Source organism: Macaca thibetana, chromosome 3 (assembly GCF_024542745.1).
Source record: "Macaca thibetana thibetana isolate TM-01 chromosome 3, ASM2454274v1, whole genome shotgun sequence".
Taxonomy (NCBI): Eukaryota; Metazoa; Chordata; class Mammalia; order Primates; family Cercopithecidae; genus Macaca; species Macaca thibetana.
In genome coordinates, this window is record NC_065580.1 from 53895293 (window position 1) to 53915280 (window position 19988).

At 38.2% G+C, this 19988-nt stretch overlaps 1 protein-coding gene across 15 annotated transcripts in view; it reads left to right on the forward strand.

The window, feature by feature from the left end:
- SRPK2 (SRSF protein kinase 2) overlaps nt 1-19988 on the forward strand; it is a 301034-nt gene that overhangs the window by 134562 nt on the left and 146484 nt on the right. For 4 of the 15 annotated variants that reach the window (XM_050782695.1, XM_050782702.1, XM_050782693.1 and 1 more), the window contains exon 3: nt 4151-4214. The exons of 9 other annotated variants lie outside the window; for them this stretch is intronic. In XM_050782695.1, coding sequence (XP_050638652.1) covers nt 4177-4214 — 38 coding nt within the window. In that variant the 5' untranslated portion in view covers nt 4151-4176. Of the gene's footprint in view, nt 1-2935; nt 4215-19988 lie in introns of those variants that run through there. 2 more of the 15 variants (XM_050782698.1, XM_050782699.1) reach the window with 1 other exon arrangement.

The window sequence follows — 19988 nt, forward strand, 5'->3', positions numbered from 1 at the left end:
TGGTCTTGATCTCCTGACCTTCGTGATCCGCCTGCCTCGGCCTCCCAAAGTGCTGGGATTACAGGTGTGAGCCACTGTGCCTGGCCGGGAAGGATACTTCAGATGAGATTGGGGAAACTAGCCTGGGATCCCTGAAACATTTGAGGTTTGGTAAGGCAATGGCATTGCTGTTCACTGAGATCAGGAGTATAAAATAAGACATTGGGTTTATAAGTTCATGGGTTCAATTTTAGACATTGCATTCAAGCTGTGCAGCGACTGTCTAGGTGAAAATGTCAAGTAGGGGTTGGAGGATATGTGGTTCTGGGTTGTAGGAGAGAATATTGGGCTGGAAGCTAAGATACAGTTATCATCAATGCCCTGTAGTTCTTGATGGTGAGGGTGTATGTAGATAGAAGGGTCAGTGAGTGAAAAGAGGGTCCTTGTAGGTATCACCAGCATTTAAGGGCTTGCATGGAATATAACGGTCTTGCAAAGTACCCAGAGTTAGGAGGAGAAAGCAAATGTAAAAGCATTAAAAAAAGCCACAAAAACTTATGTCCTCCTATAATGTTATTTAGCAGTTAAAAAACAAAATTATGACTAAAAATAAAGCAACTATAATTTAAAATGTTTATTCAAACTACACAGGAACTGCTTGCCTATTTTCTGTGTGAAATAAGCAAGTGTGGTCTTAAGGTGGGAGTAGGGCAGATGGTAAAGGATTGATTAAAGGCTGAGATGTAGAAGGAGCTGTTGAGTGTACTGTCAAGCATTTTCAGATTACATCCATAGGGAATACAACTATTAAATAAACAGGTTGATGGATTTTTTTGCACTCATTGGTCTAAATGTATACATGGAGACAGTGGGTGCTGCTTTGGAAGAAGCAAGAAGTGGTAAGCAAGGGAGTCATTTTAGAATTGTGAGGATGCGTCATTTTAAAATGACAAGAGAGTCATTTTAAAATCTGACTTGTAAAAGCAGACTGGATTTCTATATCAATTCATAGAACAAAATAAATTCTGGAAGTTTCTAAGATTTACATGCAAATACTATTATAAAGCATATTAGAGGAAAATTGGATGAAAATTTTAAAAACTTTCGTGTGAAGAACACGTTTCTAAGTTTATCAGGAAGACCAGAATTTAACAAGTAAAAGATTGGTTGATTTCATTACAGAAAAATAAAGTGTATAGGGTCCCAGATACTACCCTGGAAGTAATTGAAAAAAATTCCAAAACACCTGACTGATTGAGGGGGAAAGTGTTTGCAGTGTGTGTAAGAAGGTGTCCTGAGCATGGTCAAGGGAACGGATGGCTCAAGAGGTGGACGTTCAAGAGTCTGTGGATTGAGGAGCCTGGAGTCCATAGCCAGGTCTTTTGTAATAAGTCATGTCAGTATGGAAATCCAGGTACCCCCGATTATGGCAGATGTTGTGGTGGAATGGAAATCAGTTAAATGGCTTCTGGAATTCTTCACGAACGTGGGGAATTACCAGACCTATGGATGATATGGACAGGGAGGAGTTGATGGTAGCATAGATGGAATATGTGGGCCTAAAAGGATACAGTATCAGAGTGTTAACGTTCCTTGATTTCTGAGTCCTTCTGAAGCTATGAACAAATCTGAAGGTTTAGAAATAAGGTGAAAATGAAGTTAGAAACCTTTTCATGTATTATTAGAATCCTCTTTGGTTGGAGCTTCCAGTGTCACCAGAGTATGGTTTATAGCTTGAACTTTTCTTTCCAGTGTTTACAAGATAGGCATTAACTTCATTAGAGCTGTGTAATTTAATCTTGGCCTTTTTCATCTTAAGTGCATTGATTTACATCGGTATACTGAAGTGTGAACTTTTTGTTGTTTTGGAATAAAAACTTGCCATGATGAAGATGGATTCAAGTGTAATCTCTTTTCTGAAGCAGCGAGTTAATACATGGAACACAATTCTCTAGAAAGGGAGGCTGAGATACAGATTAAAGTTAAGTTCCCACCTGCAGTAACACTACAGTGATAAAAAGGGGGATGTTGAGGTTGATGAGAAGAAGGAGAAGGTGGATTTAAACTATGGAAAAACCATTTAACATTGGACAGGCCTCGTATCCTTCATTAACTCATTCAGTAAATAATCATTGAGAGATGAGGCAGGGAAGGCTTACCACATCCCAGGCACAATCTACTTTACTTTCATGGGTTATTTCATTAAATCCTCGCCACAGCCTTTCAGATATATGTTATTATCCTCATTTTACAGGAGAGGAGATAGAGGCTTTAGAGAGTTTAAGTAATTTCCCCAAGGTCATATAGCTATTAAAAATGGCAGAGGAGGCCTGGTACGGTGGTTCACACCTGTAATCCCAGCAATTTGGGAGGCTGAGGTGGGTGGATCATCTGAGGTCAGGAGTTCAAGACCAGCCTGACCAACATGGTGAAACCCTGTCTCTACTAAAAAGACAAAAAATTAGCTGGGTGTGGTGGTGGGCGCCTGTAATCCCAGCTACTCTGGAGGCTGAGACAGGAGAATCGCTGGAACCCGAGAGGCGGAGGTTGCAGTGAGCCGAGATTGTGCCATTGCACTCTAGTCTGGGCAAAGAACGAAACTCCATTTAAAAAAAAAAAAGAGGCAGAGGAGCCTCTTCCTAAATCCAAGGCAGAGTCTGAGTTTCTAACACCCTGCTCCTTCCAAAACAAGGGGAGGGGCCCTGCTGAGGGCTCACGGTGGTGCCACGTGCCTGATCCTCAAGGTGAGTCTCAGCACCACCCCACCTATAGGCGCTGTGCTTTCCTCTCCCAGTGGCTAGGCAGCTTGGCTACAGCCTATGATAGATTCTGCTCTCTCATCAGCTATTCATGCCGCTTTTACAATGCTTATTGAAGTTATAAGCTTAAAAATTTGGGGAAATTCCTTATTTTAACAACACTGAGAGGATATTTCTGTACAGGTCCATTGTATTTTATAAAACTAATTTTTATTCTTTTTTCTTTTACATCTTCTCATATTCAACTTTGATTTATATAGTCAGCATTTTAAAAAATTAAAATTTGCTTTACTGCTTTAAATAAAAAAAAAACTATTGAGGTCTATTTTGAAATCCTGATACTGTTGAAAACATTTTATTGGCACTACTTTATTTTTAATATGTGAACTTTTTATTATGAAAGCACACTTCAGTTTTAAAAATCCAGTTGGAAATACTTGTTAGGGGTAGGAAAACATCTTTACACATGAAATAGTCTGGGTAATAGGATCATGTCAGTTTTATTAACTTAAAATTATGTGCTTTGAGTCAGTCGTTGATGTTTTAAAGGAAACGTATTAGATTGTCTCATTATCTTTTCCCTCTCTTATTTTCACCCTTCCTTCCCTTTTAGTCTATTACCTCCCTTCCAAATCAGTATCAGCAATTATCTTTTAATTAAGTTGAACTGGCGCTTACATTCCTGTTTTAGATGTGTATTGTCAATCCTTTCCTAAAAGGACAAGTATATTATCCCTGCTCGGTAAATGGGTGTTGCTGTTCACTTATACTGTACTGCTAAGGAGGAGGGGAAAATTAAGGTATAAAATAAAAAGTCTCTTTCTAGAGGAGTTAGGGACACTAGATGTTAAATGTGTCTGTAATTAAACACAATCAAGAAATTAAAGGTTAAACATTTTGAAATCTATACATTGGGGTTCTGGTTTAATATTTCATTCTTAAGTGACAAAAATGATTCACTGAGCCATATTTTTTAGGGCTAGTGAAATAGAAACAGCCAAGGGTTGCATATCTGTTTATTACAGCCTGTGACGTGAATACCCAGGCTTCTCAAATGATCTAGTATATTTAATTCAGATGTTCAAAATGTCTTGTTTGTATTTTATTTTGCTAAATTGAAAATCATCTTGTAGAGCCATGCTAGTTCTACCTTAAAAAAGAAAACACCCCTCTGCTTTAAAGAAATGGTACTTCCTGCTTTCATAAACAGTCATGTGCATAGTTTAGCAAGGCCTGATGCCTCTGGAGCTTTTTCCCTTTATAGCACCATTGAATCCCAGTCCTAACAGAAGTACTGCGAATCTTGTGGCCTCATTCTGAACAAAAGGGATAAGAGAAGAAAAATCTCTTGATATAAGGCTTGAAAGCAAGGGCAGGCAATCTTGGTTGTGAATATTTTCTGATTTTTCCAGAAATCAAGCAGAAGATTGAGCTGCTGATGTCAGTTAACTCTGAGAAGTCGTCCTCTTCAGAAAGGTACAGCTACATCTCTTGCATGAACAATTAATGGTGTAGCATTGCTAAGAAACAAACCAGGACATATATTTTTTTTTTCTTGTCAAGTTTGCTATATAACGTATTGTCTTGCATGCTGGTATTGTGCTGTATTGAAGATGTGTATTTGGGCAAGCTGTTCTGCTTTTGCAAAGGGTGATTGATTTTTTAAAGAAAAATTGTAAAGCCTAATCAGCTGCAGCATGCACACCATAACACAGCAGACCGCTGGTTCATGTGTGACAGCTGTTGAAGGCTTTAAAAATAATTTAGCTAAAAAGCAAAAAAGAAAATCTTGCTTTTTGAAAGGGAAATACTGTGAGGTTTTCTTCCTACATTTTGAGGTTGCTGCTTTACAGAATTACGAAGGTTATTTGTAAAATGTAGGTTAAAAATACTTGATTTGGGGTTGTAATACATATTTATTCTTATATGGTAAGGGAGTGCCATTTGTAAATAGCTTAGGAATTGCAAACCCACAGATTAGTCACATTCTGAAAGAGAGATATGATGCTTCTTCAAGTCTGTGCTAGGAAATGGAACAGTCACTGCATGCAGTAATGGTTCATGCCTGCAGGTAAGGACAAAATGACTCAGAAGTATTTTTAAAGCAATTATTTTATCTGTCAATCATGTGATTATATCTGTAAAGCGATATTTCATTAAAATGACTGTTTTGCCTTATAAAAAGCATTAAGATATTTTTATCTGAAATCAGAAATAAGGCTATAGTTGCCTATTTTGATATGCAAATATTGTGTTCAGTTCTGTTTACCAAAATTGTGTATACTACATAATGTCTTAAATTGAGGTTCTTGGGCATACAGTTGATGCTTACCTTTCTCTTGGTTACCTAGTAGGTTATACTTAATATTGATCTTTTATACTTAAGGTATATGTTGATTTATCTTTTTCTAGGGTTAGTTTGCAGGGTTATCTTTTTTGTTCATAGATGTAATATTTAGAAAAAAATGGAGAAATAATGTGGTAGTTAAAGAATGATACAGAAAAAATACAAAAAAATATGAGTTGAAGAACCTACCATGGTAAAATGGATTTATTTAAAGTATGCTAGTATATGAAGGACATAATCTGATGTAAAATTATTTTAAATTGATTTATTAGTATAATCGGGGGAAAAGCTTCTGGCTATAACTTAGGGCATCACAAATAAAAACGATGTTACTGCTTTTGTTAGAGACTGAAAGTAGAAGATTTTAGGACTGCCAGTGTTTATTTTTGTGTGGCTTCTAACTTCTGGTTTGTGGCTAGCCATCTGATCTTAAGCATTCTGTTTGCTGAAATGAGAAACAGTCTTCAGCCTTGTGAACATTCTGCCAGTAAAATGGTGGTGATGGGAAGGGGAGAAGAGGGTGGTGTGCATAGTGAACAAGCTAGGTGTCAGCTGTAATGTTAGTTTTGTACTAGGAAGAGCACACTTAATGAGATGACAGTAATAATTACGTTACCTTTTTGGAGTATCACAAATTCTTTACTGATAAATTGAGAGTTGGACAGAGTGGCTGAATATTATTGAGAAACAAATTAGGAGTGGATGAGGTTTTCTGGCTAAAATACATTCTGTGAGGAAAGGTACTCTAAGATATTTTGGTGATTTTTATTTACTTACCTACACTCTGGTGGTTATTTTGTTTACTTACCTACACTCTGGTGGTTATTTGAAGGAAAGGGAGGACGCACGTGGTCATAATGTTAAAGTTTAGAAATCAGCCACTATTGCTTATAACTTCATACACAGTTTTACCAGAGATATAGTTTATGTATTATTATTTCATGGCCATTGTGCTATCCTGACTTAATGATTGATAAATGTAGCTTGTAAATCAGACAACACTTTGCAAACATGGAAGCTGTTTGATTAATGTAGATATATTAAAACAAGAAGATACTCTCCCTCAGCCCTACTTTTTATTAAAAGTCATATAGTAATGAACAGTGAAATCATTTGCCTTTTTAATTTGTTTGGAGGAACTGGAAAAATAAGAATCTGAAGTTTAACAAGAATTTATGGCTTGTAACAGTATATCCCATCCAGGAATTAATACCTTATAATATCATGTAGCATTATCATTACATTCTTCAATTGCTTGTTCACCAGTCCAGCTAAGAATTTTAAGAATTTTTGCTTTCACTTAAAAAAAAAATTAAAGTTAATGGTTTGAAGCATGGTGCTCTAAATCTTAGAGATATTTGGAATTTGCATATAGTCAGTGTTCCCATCCATCTACTGGTAGAAAAGATGAAGAAATCTGACTTCTTTCTTTAGTGGGGGAGAAACTGCTTGATTGTAAACAAACCAAAAGTTATTGTTCACCACCACTGATTTTGTTCCTGCAGTATAGAATGATCTTTTGATAATTCAGAAAACTGGGTAGAGAAAAGTACCTCTAAATACAAAATATAAATGCAAAAATGCTGATGTGATTATTTCTAGTAATTTTTCATCTCATTTGTATCCTTCCAAAAGAACTACTAGTCTTGCAAGAGCTTAGTATTGGTTGAATTGTTTTTGTTCAATTTTGTAAAATGGGAAAAGCAAAACAACCTAATTTATTTTTGTAGAATCTTAAGAGTCCTTCATTGAAAAATACACATACGATTTGAAGTAAGATTACAATGTAATTTGAAGGTTGTTTGGGGGGATAAATTGGAAAATATTGTTATCCTAATAGATCTCAATAACACCTTGAAATCTAAAATTATGTTTTTACCTTGAATGGAACAGTGGAGGTCTGTAGAATGCCATTTTGTAGGGGAGTTATGGAGTACTTCTGTTCTGAATGGCTGACTCCTAAGAACAAAACTATCAGGGTTACAAAAAATTAGTTTATTTTTTGGTTGTGTTTTGTGTTTTGAAGAGAGAGAAAAAAATTCAGCATACCCATTTTAAAAGTTAAGAGCAGAGAATGCTATTGAATGAATTTTTAAAAAAATGCCTAATGATGAATAAAAAATGATGTATGTAATAGTTAAGAGGAAGATGTTTGCTGCAAGACAGTACCCTCTGGAGATTTTAGGGGTAAATCCTACTACAAGTATATTCATTTTTTTGAGTGCCTGTTGAATGAATGAATGAATTCATCTTGAATATACTAGAGTCGGTGCTAGACACATTTTTACTCCCTTATTTAGTCCTATTTACAGTAATAAATGTAAATATCTGATTAAAAAAAAACTAGGTTTTCAAATTCTTGTTTCTTCATTTTTCCCTTTCTTAGCTAGAGCACTTATGGGATTTATGGGGTAATGTGTGTGGGGGAGAGTAGGAGTAGTAATAACCATAATAGCTAAAAAGGTATAGTACAGTTGTCCCTTGGTGTCCAAGGGGGATTGGTTCCAAGACCCCCGTAGATGCCAAAATCCACAGATGCTCAAGTCCTTCAAGTAAAATGGTGTAGTATTTGCACATAACCTGTGTGCTTCCTCCCATATGTTTAAAAACATCTCTAGATTACTTACAATACCTAATACAATGAAAACACTCTGTAAATAGTTGTTATATTATAGTTTAAACAATTTGTATTATTGTTGTATTTTATTTTTTATTGTTTTATATCCCAAATGTTTTTGATCTGTAGTGGGTTGAATCTGTGGATGTGGAGGGCTGACTCTAATCATTTATTGAACAGTCTAGATACCAGTTCTGAGTGCTTTATAGGTAGAGAGAGGGAGGAGAAAGAGAGAGAGGGAAGGAGTGTGTGTGTTGTGTGGAGAAGGAATGGTTATTGGGAAAACTCTTTAATAAATCATCCCAGAATAATCCTGGGTGAGCAGAAGGTACTTTACTGTACTATCATTTTTGTCAAACTATATTGCTATTTCTTCAGGGAACTCATGTAAAAAAATTGTATGATTCTTAATCAGTAAAGAAATTTGAGCCCAGAGTGGTCAGAGCTGATTTCCAATCTGTCTAGGGTAAACCCAAGTAGGGCTGAGGAGTTTGTGAGATGAGGAGATCTGAGAAGCTGAGACTGTGTTCATATATAGCATTGCTCACATCTGTTGTTGTTAAGTGTGAGTGGATGTTGTTTTAATTAATAAACTTCACAATGAACTAAAAATTAATAACTCATAACAGTGTTATATAGGTTTGCATTTTCTCAGGGAACAGATACTGAAAGGATAATTTTTTTTGGCATGTTTGTGGGTTTTTGATGTATTTTAGTGTTTAAAGGGAAGTCTTTATACTTGTAGCTCAGTAGATAAGAACTCCTAGCCTAGATCCTTAACATTCCAGTTAGCTAGCAAATACTGAATTCACAAATTGTAGCTGTCTTGTACAGGAGAGGAGAGAAACGGAGAGGGAGAGAGTGTTAGAGTAATATTTATGCTGTGGCCTATACTCTACCAATGCTGAATAAAAAGGATTGGTGAGAATTGATAGAGATTGTGTGTTGTCTCTTCTCCAATATAAGGGCATTTCAAATCCATAAAGAACCCAGGCTGTATTTGTGTATGTATTTTAATTGTTCTCTTCTTATTTTGGTGCCTCTTATGCAAAGGTGAAAATGATATATAGTGATGTGTGGATGCAGAGAGCAAAAAGATATACCTGAAAAAAATAAGGAGAAAGGAAGGGACAACATTCAAAAGTGAGGAAGGTACCAGAGGAAGAGAGAAAGAAGTAAAAAGGATCCTGGACCAAGATATCTTTCATTTGCTCTTAAGTTGATACATTTTCTTTTATGATGTGTGGTGGACTAAGAGCAGTTATAGGAGGAGAACCAAAGGGTCTTTCTTCATTGTTTCCCCCTCCTCCTCCCGTTGCAATGCAAAGACTAGGACAAACATTTGTTGGTAACTATTTTTCCCTTTTCCAATCCCTGCTCTGCCACTGTTGGCTTTCTTTCTCTCCTTGTAGAGATGTACTTGTTCCCGAATGAGATGACATAGTGGTTGATTGTGTTGTCTTCTCATCGCTCAATTCTTTAATTTTTATTAGTATTTTTAATGAAGATACATATATGGGATAGTACACAGATCGTAGATCTTTATGAAAAACAATTTATTGAAACTTTTTTTTTTCAGGTTTGTGTGTGTGTGTGTGTGTGTGTGTGTGTGTGTGTGTGTGTGTGTGTATGTTGTGCCTAAGAAATCTTTGCCAAGCCTGGATTCACTAATATTTTCTGCTAGATTGACTTTTAGGAGTTATAGGATCTTAACATTTAAGTCTGTGATTCATTTGGGGTTTTAGTATTAAGGTAAATACTGAGATTCGGTTTTTTGCATATGGCAATTCAGTTGTGTCTGTTTTTGAACATTATATAAATGGAAACCCTCTGGATATGCTTTTGGTCTGTTTTCTTCTGGTGTTACCGATGTGAGGTTCATCCATGTTGTTGTGTGTAGTTGTAATTGATTCAGTCTCATGTCTGTGCAGTATTCATGAGTATACCTCAGTTCATTCATTCTGTTAATGAGCATTTGGGAGGCTTACAGTTTGTGATTATTAGGGATAGTGCTGCTATGAGCATTTCTTTTTCTTTTTGAAATGGAGTTTCGCTCTTTTGCCCAGGCAGGAGTGAAGCGGAGCGATCTCAGCTCACTGCAACCTCCGCCTCTCGGGTTCAAGCAATTTTCCTGCCTCAGCCTCCAGAGTAGCTGGGATTACAGGCCTGCACCACCACGCCTGGCTAATTTTTGTATTTTTAGTAGAGACGGGGTTTTGCCATGTTAGCCAGGCTGGTCTCGAACTCCTGACCTCAGGTGATCCACCCACCTCAGCCTCCCAAAGTGCTAGGATTACAGATGTGAGCCACCTTGCCCAGCCTGCTGTGAGCATTTCTATACATGCCTTTTGGTTAGTGAAGCTTGCATGCATTTGTTTAATATATTCCTAGAAGTGCAGTTGCTGAGTTTTAGTGGATATTGTCAGTTTTCCAAAGTGAAGGTACCACTCTCTAGTTCTACCAACTGTGTATGCTCCGGGTTCTTTTCAATTTGGTATTGTATATATTTTTTTCCTTTGCTTCCTTTCTCTCCTTTTCTCCCTTCCTTTTTCCTTGTTAGCATTCTGGTGGCTCTACCAGTGTTAGCCAGAGTTTGCACCATTTTGAGGAGGATTAGGCGCAGAAACTGGACTATTTCGGAACATCAGCGCTCATGAGGGGGAACAGAATTAGAAGTATATAGCAGTAAGCGACCCTAGGGTGGTGGTGTTGGAGACACTGCTTTCCCACGGACTGATGATAGTCTTGTAACTGGATTCTGGAGGCCGTGGGTATTAACATTAGTTTTCAGACTTGGTTTCAGTAGCAAAACCTTTCTTTCATCAAACCTTAATAGGAAGTTATCATGTAAAATACATAAAGAAGATGCTTGGTTTGGGAGCTGGGGAATGTAAATCAGAGCCGCAGTTTTTGATGCTTAGCCATCTCCCTTGGAGCCACTTCCTCGAGCTCCAGTCCTCTTTACTTCAAGCCCTTGAGGTAGGTAGGCCACCTTAGGTCTGACCAAGAAATGATGACATTTTGATAAGTTTTAAGCTGTTCCTAGTCTCTAAAATGTATGTATCATATACCTAAATAAAAGTGTAGTGTTAGTTTCCAGTAAGAGACTGGACAGTGTTCTGATCTGGTTTTCTGTTGGCCATTATTTATTTGGTCTAGATGTAGTAGTTTCTACATTATTTTGTAATCAGTTTTGTTTCTGTTTACTGATGCTTCTTTGGAGGGCTGCTTACATTACAGCCAGAGCAAACCTTTCAGAACACAAATCTGATCAGGTAGGTCATTCCACGTTTAAAACCTTTCAACTGTCTTCCCCTTGTGCTTGGGAGTTCAGAAAAAAAAACTACCTCGGTCAGTGAGTACCTCTTTTCTCTGTCCTCGTCTCCCTCTCCAGCCTTGTCTCATATATCTCTTCCTTTGGTCATGTCCTGGCTGTTTTGCTGTTCCCATCCCTCCTATCTCAAGGAAGCTCTGCCTGTATCAAATTACAGGACCATGTACTTCTCCTTTGTAGCATTTGTCACAGCTGCTGTTTGACAGTGGGGAGTATCAGTGACATTTGGTCTACTTACTGGCTTACTCACTGTTAACCCCACCTTATGATCTTATATATGGAAGTGCTTTCATCACAAAATGTCAACAAAACAAATAATGTTCATTTGCAGTTTACAAATTATGAGCTTTATAGGAAGACTTTATTGGTATGGGGAGTCATTTCTGTGGTATTGGCATAGAGTAATAATCATAATCATAAGCTAATTTTGTTAACTTACAAACTGTCAAGGTTACAGGTCTTAGGTTTTTCTATTACCATAAAACTGCACAGCTTATTGTTACATTTATTTTTCATTTAATATACAATGGAAATTAAATTTGGACACACCATCTCTGTGCCAAAATGGCAACATCAAAGCATAGTCATTTACATCCCCAATATTAGTATTTTGTGTATCACCTTGGTGTTTTTTGGTCACATTTGCACTCCACACTGTATTTTTTTTTTTTTTTTAATTTCTAGGGTACATGTGCACAACGTGCAGGTGTGTTACATAGGTATACATGTGCCATATTGGTTAGCCGCACCCATCAACTCGTCATTTACATTAGGTATTTCTCCTAATGCTATCCCTCCCCCAGCCTCCCATCCCCTAACAGGCCCCAGTATGTGATGTTCCCCGCCCTGTGTCTTTGTGTTCTCGTTATTAAACTCCCACCTATGAGTGAGAACATGTGGTATTTGGTTTTCTATCCTTGTGATAGTTTGCTGAGAATGATGGTTTCTAGCTTCATCCACATCCCTGCAAAGGACATGAACTCATCCTTTTTTATGGCTGCATAGTATTCCATGGTGTATATGTGCCACATTTTCTTAATTTAGTCCATCATTGATGGACATTTGGGTTGGTTCCAAGTCTTTGCTATTGTAAATAAATAGTGCTGCAATAAACATACCTGTGCCTGTGTCTTTAGTGTAGCATGATTTATGATCCTTTGGGTATACACCCAGTAATGGGATCACTGGGTCAAATGGTATTTCTAGTTCTAGATCCTTGAGAAATCGCCACACTGTCTTCTGCAATGGTTGAAATAATTTACACTCCCACCAACAGTGTAAAAGCGTTCCTGTTTCTCCACATCCTCTCCAGCACCTGTTGTTTCCCGACTTTTTAATGATCACCATTCTAACTGGTGTGAGATGGTATCTCATTGTGGTTTTGATTTGTATTTCTCTGATGACCGATGATGATGAACATTTTTTTCATATGTATGTTGGCTGCATAAATGTCTTCTTTTGAGAAGTGTCCATTCATATCCTTTGCCTACTTTTTGATGGGATTATTTGATTTTTTCTTGTAAATTTGTTTAAATTCTTTGTAGATTCTGGATATTGGCCCTTTGTCAGATGGGTAGATTGCAAAAGTTTTCTCCCATTCTATAGGTTGCCTTTTCACTCTGATGGTAGTTTCTTTTGTTCTGCAGAAGCTCTTCAGTTTAATTAGATCCCGTTTGCCTATTTTGGATTTTGTTGCCATTGCTTTTGGTGTTTTAGTTATGAAGTCTTTGCCCATGCCTGTGTCCTGAATGGTATTGCCTAGGTTTTCTTCTAGGGTTTTTATGGTGTTAGGTCCTACATTTAAGTCTTTAATCCATCTTGAGTTAATTTTTGTATATGGTCTAAGGAAGGGATCCAGTTTCAGCTTTCTACATATGGCTAGCCAGTTTTCCCAGCACCATTTATTAAATAGGGAATCCTTTCTCCGTTGCTTGTTTTTGTCAGGTTTGTCAAAGATCAGATGGTTGTAGATGTGTGGTGTTATTTCTGAGGCCTCTGATCTGTTCCACTGGTCTAGATAGCAGTTTTGGTACCAGTACCTTGCTGTTTTGGTTACCATAGCCTTGTGGTATAGTTTGAAGTCAGGTAATGTGATGCTTCCAGCGTTGTTCTTTTTGCTTAGGATTGTCGTGGCTACGTGGGCTCTTTTTTGGTTCCATATGAACTTTAAAGTAGTTTTTTCCAATTCTGTGAAGAAAGTCATTGTTAGCTTGATGGGGATGGCATTGAATCTATAAATCACCTTGGGCCATTTGGCTATTTTCACGATATTGACTCTTCCTATGTATGAGCATAGAATGTTTTTCTATTTGTTGGTATCCTCTTTTATTTCATTGAGCAGTGGTTTGTAGTTCTCCTTGAAGAGGTCCTTCACATCCCTTGTAAGTTGGATTCCTAGGTATTTTATAACTGTGAATGGGAGTTCACTCATGATTTGGCTCTCCGTTTGTCTGTTTTTGGTGTATAGGAATGCTTGTGGTTTTTGCACGTTGATTTTGTATCCTGAGACTTTGCTGAAGTTGCTTATCATCTTAAGGAGATTTTGGGGTGAGACAATGGGGTTTTTTAAATATACAATCATGTCAACTGCAAACAGGGACAATTTGACTTCCTCTTTTCCTAATTGAATACCCTTTATTTCTTTCCCTTGCCCGATTGCCTTGGCCAGAACTTCCCACATTATGTTGAATAAGAGTGGGGAGAGAGGGCATCCTTGTCTTGTGCTGGTTTTCAAAGGGAACGCTTCCAGTTTTTGCCCATTCAGTATGATATTGGCTGTTGGTTTGTCATAAATAGGTCTCATTATTTTGAGATACGTTCCATCAATACCTAGTTTATTGAGCGTTTTTCGCATGAAGGACTGTTGAATTTTGTTGAAGGCCTTTTCTGTATCTATTGAGATAACCATGTGGTTTTTGTTGTTGGTTCTGTTTTTATGTGATGGGTTACGTTTGTTGATTTGCATATGTTGAACCAGCCTTGCATCCCAGGGATGAAGTGGACTTGATTGCAGTGGATAAGCTTTTAATGTGCTGCTGGATTCGGTTTGCCAGTATTTTATTGAGGGTTTTCACATAGGTGTTCATCATGGATATTGGCCTAAAATTTGCTTTTTAAAATTGTGTCTCTACCAGGCTTTGGTATCAGGATGGTGTTGGCCTGATAAACATAAAACATGGTCATTTACAGCCCAGATATTAGTATTTTGTGTATCACCTTGGTTTTTTTTGGGTCACATTTGCACTCCACACTGTACTTTTTTTTTTTTTTTTTTTGGTGAGACAGAGTTTCGCTTTTGTTGCCCTGGCTGGAGTGCAATGGCATGATCTCGGCTCACTGCAACCTCTGCCTCCCGAGTTCAAGCGATTCTCCTGTCTCAGTCTCCCGAGTAGCTGAGATTACAGGCGCATGCCACCATGCCCAGCTAATTTTTGTATTTTTAATAGAGATGGGGTTTCATCATATTGGTCAGGCTGGTGTAGAACTCCGACTTCGTTATCCGCCAGCCTCCCCTGCCAAAGTGCTGGGATTACAGCTGTGAGCCCTTGCACCTGGCCTTATGTCATGCTTTTTTTTTTTTTTTTTTTTTTGGAGATGGAGTCTTGCTCTGTCACCCAGGCTGGAGTGCAGTGACACGATCTCGGCTCACTGCAACTTCTGTCTCCTGGGTTCAAGCGATTCTCCTGCCTCCCCTTCCCAAGTAGCTGGGACTACAGGCGTGTGCCAGCATGCTTGGCTAATTTTTTGTATTTTTAGTAGAGATGGGGTTTTACTGTGTTAGGATGGTCTCGATCTCTTGATCTCGTGATCTGCCTGCCTCGGCCTCCCAAAGTGCTGGGATTACAGGTGTGAGCCACTGCGCCCAGCCATGCTTTTTTATTTTTAAATTTCTTAAAATAAATGTAAAACCTTTTAATGCTTTTTGAAGCTTAATTTTCTTTAAAAAGGAATCTTTATATCGCTACCAGAAATAGAGAACCTGTATCGTTTGCCTTAAAAAGAAATTACTATTAAGTCCTATCTAGATTCTGTTGTCTGATAAAGGCTCCAAGTCTGAGCCATATACTCTCTGTGTTTACAAGGGAAGTTCAATTGGCAAGTGTCATAAAGGGACATAAATAATGTGTTAGCACCAAAGTGAGACTTGTTCTCTTATACACCCAGATAGTTTGAAAGAACCCTGGAAAAGGAATAACTTCCTCAGTATTTGATTCAGTGTAATTCAATACCAGGTTTCAAGTATCCACTAAGATCATTTTGCATGGCAGCAGTGGCACTTCCCCTTCTCTTTGGGATCCTCTTCTCCTCCAGCAATGTAGATTATGATGAATTTATCAGGGAGGTTCTGAACAAATGCGAGCAGCTATTATAATAACAATAGCAACAATAAAAACTCTACTTTCAACAGTGATAGTGCAGATTCCTTTTGTAACAATCTTTTATGTACTGGGGCTGGAAGAAATTAAGACTAATTTTAGTAGATTATATTTGTTATCCATCCACCCAACATTTTTTCAGCAGCTACTATGCACTAGCCACTTAGTGATTTGGAAATCAGGGAGCCACAAAGGCAGCACAGAAATGTAGGATTTGTACAGAATATCAGTGTACATACCTTGCATGGAAGACACATTCACGGGTGACTGGCCCCTGGAATAACTTGTTTCTTGGATATGCAGTGCTAAGCACTCTCATGGACAACACTACAGTGAGTAGCCTTTGGCACTCCTTAGAAAGAATTGCACATAACTAATAATTGCATTTCTGGGAAACTTATTTTAAAAGATCAGAGGTGTGGTAAAGAGGTTACAAACACAGTTGCTTACCAAGAGTATGTCCAGTGAATGGCTGCAGCCAGTTGGGGAGCACAGAAACTGGAGACGATGACACCATCTAGAGGTGGGTGCCGATCTTGCTGATTGCAGCCATGTATAAATACAGGGCAGGTTTTGCTGACTCTTGTGATTTTTTTAGTACAAGTTGAACATTTGGATTTTTATGTCAGATCTCTTCATTTTAAATGCTTGTGTGGCTGAGCACAGTGGCTCATTCCTGTAATCCCAGGGAGGCCAGAGTGGGAGGATTGCTTGAGGCCAGGAGTTCAAAACCAGTCCAAGCAACATACCAAGACCCCCATCTCTACAAGTAAATTTAAAAATAAGCTGGGCATGGTGATGTGTACCTGTAGTCCCAGCAATTCAGGAGGCTGCGGTGAGAGGATCACTTGAGCCTGGGAGTTTGAGGTTACAGTGAGCTGTGATTGTACCATTGCACTCCAGCCTGGGTGACAGAGTGAGACCCTGTCTCTAAAAATATATACATACACACGTACATATATACATAATGGTGCAAGTTAGAAACAAAACAGAAACTCAAAACAGCCTTAAAAATAAGAATATCTACTCTTCAGATTCAGTCTATGGTAAATATTTTTCTTCTGTGCTGTAGCACATTGATTCTCAGTTTGTGAGCCACAGACTTGTGCAGACTTATTGTAAGGGATTTTTAAATCCTGTGAGTAGTAAGCATAAACTGTAGATTGAAATAGTGGAAGTAAAATTATCTTGATGCTCACAGGTGTGTCTCTGGATTTTTCTGAGATTTCAGGCATGCCAAACACTGCTGACCACTGCTCTAATAGCCATACTAAAAAAAATTACAAAAGTCAATAAGGTATTAACTATATGGAATAGGAAGAGCCCGGACAGGTGTGCATATTTCTCTTGCGCTCGCTCGCTCTCTCTCTCTCTCTCTCTCTCTCTCTCTCTCTCTCTCTCTCTCTCTCTCTCTCTCTCCTCCCCCCCTCTCTCTCTCTCTCTCTCTCTCTCTCTCTCTCTCTCTCTCTCTCTCTCTCTCTCTCTCTCTCTCGGCGGACTCACGCTGTCGCCCAGGCTGGAGTGCAGTGGTGCAGTCTCGACTCACCGCAACCTCTGCCTCCCAGGTTCAAGCAAGTCTCCTGCCTCAGCCTCCTGAGTAGCTGGGATTATAGGCGCCCGCCAGCATGTCCAGCTAATTTTTGTATTTTTAGTAGAGACAGGGTTTCACCATGTTGGCCAGGCTGGTCTTGAACTCCTGACCTCAGGTGATCTGCCCGCCTCTGCCTCCCAAAGTGCTGGGATTATAGGCATGAGTCACTGTGCCTGGCCTAGATGTGCGTTTCTCAACTTGGATATCATTCATTTGTTCTGTAAATATGTATGTACCCACTATGTTGTAACTTAAACTTTATAAATAATCTGAAAATGATGGAGGTAGGAAAATGTTCTGTTTTCAAAACTGCCACCTCATTTTTCCCCACCTTTCCCTTTTCCTTCTTTTCCATCTGTCTTTTCCTCGCTTCACCTACCCTTCCCCCAGGAAAGATATTGAGACTAGTTTGATAACTACCTATAATGCAGTAGAAAAAAAGGGGTCAGAGAAAATGTAGGTCACAGTAGAAGGTTTTGATGGAGGATAGCCAGATGCACACCCAGATATGGGTATTTGCTGTGCAACTAGTAAAGGTGACTAACAAAATTGGCTTTAAGCTTCTTGATGGCCATACTAAGAAAATAATTAACATTCCTCTTTTTTTATCTGTAAGGAGAAACAATACTGGTTTCTCCAGTAGAACCAAATCTTTTCCTCTAACTTAATAATCATTTTAGCATAACTTTTTTTCTACATATTTTAAATGCTAATTTATTTTAGAAATTTCAGATAAAATGATAATAAGACACTGAGTTGTTAATCATTACAGTGCAGTCACCATGATTAATTTTTTTCTGGCCAATTTTTTGTTTTAGTCTAAGATCTATAAAAAACAAGCAGATGGGCCAGGTGCAGTGGCTCATGCCTGTAATCCCAGCACTTTGGGAGGCCGAGGCGGGTGGATCACCTGAGGTTAGGAGTTCATGACCAGCCTGGCCAACATGGTGAAACCCCATCCCTACTAAAAATACAAAAATGATCTGGGTGTGGTGGTGCACACCTGTAATCCCAGCTCCTCAGGAGGTTGAGGCAGGAGAATTGTTTGAACCCAGGAGGAAGAGGCTACAGCAAGCCAAGATCACGCCACTGCACTCCAACCTGGGCGACAGGGCGAGAGTCTCTCTCAAAACAACAACAATAACAACAACAAAAAAAAACCAAGCAGATGTACTTTAACGATAACATCATCACCAACCGTACAATCTAGTATCATACTGAGAAATGATTTTAAAACTGGCATTTTATACTTAACATATGCAAATTTTCTTATGTTATTAAATAACATCTATAATATCATTTATAAAGGCTGCATAGAACTGAGTTCATGATATTGATGGATGTACATAATTTTATTGATGGAGTCTTAGAAATGGAATCACTTGTGAAGCCAATTTGTAAGGCTCTTGATAAAGGAGTGTTGAATTGCTTTTCGGAAAGGTACATCTTTAATTACGTTGTCATTGGCAGTGTATAAGAAAACCTTATAACTTACACCCTCATTTGAAATTCTCAAAATAGCCTCTTTGTGAATGTTGTATAGATGACATTGAATAATATTCTAGACAGTGTTGACTTACCAGTCTCTGCTCTTTAGGTCCTTTCTCTAGTAAATGTTAAGTATTATTGTGGTACTTGCTGTGTTCATTGGGTGTGGGTAAGTGAAAGTGAGATCAGTACAATCAGCTGTAAGAAGGTAAAAGATTCGTCAGTAGATTCTTATATTCAGTCAAGCATTTATGAAACACCTAAAGTGTACCTAATGTGCCATTGATAAGATGTTAGCAGTTAAGTGACATAGTCAGAAAAAAATTTGGATATTCTATTTATGCTAACAAATCTAAATATTGTAAGAATTTCAAGAAGCTATGTGATTCAAGCCTCTGACTCTAAACAGATGACAAAACATTCAACACAGATGGCTGGCTGGTTGGCTTTCTTTCTTTCTTTTTTTTTTTTTTTTAAAAATAAAGATGTACGGGAATTAAGATTCTCTAACCTTACTTTTTCAACCATGGCCTTGTGGTTGGTGGCTCAATATATTTTCAATGACTTAATTTTGTTGCACTGCAATAAAATTACTACTTAATTTTGTTCGCCTTCTAAGACAGTTCTAAAATTTAATCACCTTTTTGGTCAAGACCTTTTCATTTTTCTTTCTGGAATTTGAATTACTTTTGTGGGGGACAGGGATTTGCTCTATGTATTGTCTCAGGATGGCTTGGATCTAGTCTAAATGGTATTCCAGGAAACAGCATCTGAGAAATCAGAGTGAAATGAAACATAGTGGCACCATCGTGAAACTCTAAATACTTGCATAAGCGGGGAAAGAGATGGAGGGGAGGATGGGAAAATAGATGAGAGGGGTATATAGTGACCAGGTGGCAAAGAAAGGTCTTTGAATTTTATGCCGACGATTACCAAGAGCCATTGAAAGGTTTTAGCAAGGATGTTTGTAGATAATACATGCACATTTTCCTGTGGGCATAAAGTAAGGTGATTTAAAGAAAGTCTAAAGAAATAGATTTTTCCCCCTAGAATGGAAGGCTGTAAGATATGCTGTAGACTTTGCAGCAAGATATTATTTATCTGTTCTGGAAATGGGTGGGAATATTATGGCAGCATTCACAATGAGTGACTGAGGGTGGATGAATTCCTTGACACTGGGGGTATTAAACATCGAAATGGATTACCATAGTTAGAGGTGCTTCTTTCTAAAGGCAGGTGACCTGTTAAATCTTATATATTTTTTTGTTTCTATGTTTTATGCAGTTAATTATGATTAAAGAAATCCTAATGTAAAGATACTAACTTGGGTCAGGCACTGTGGCTCACGCCTGTAATCCCAGCACTTTGGGAGGCTGAGGCGGGCGGATCACCTGAGGTCAGGAGTTTGAGACAAGCCTGGCCAACATGAGGAAACCTTGTCTCTACTAAAAATGCAGAAATTAGCTGGACGTGGTGGCGCATGCTTGTAGTCCCAGC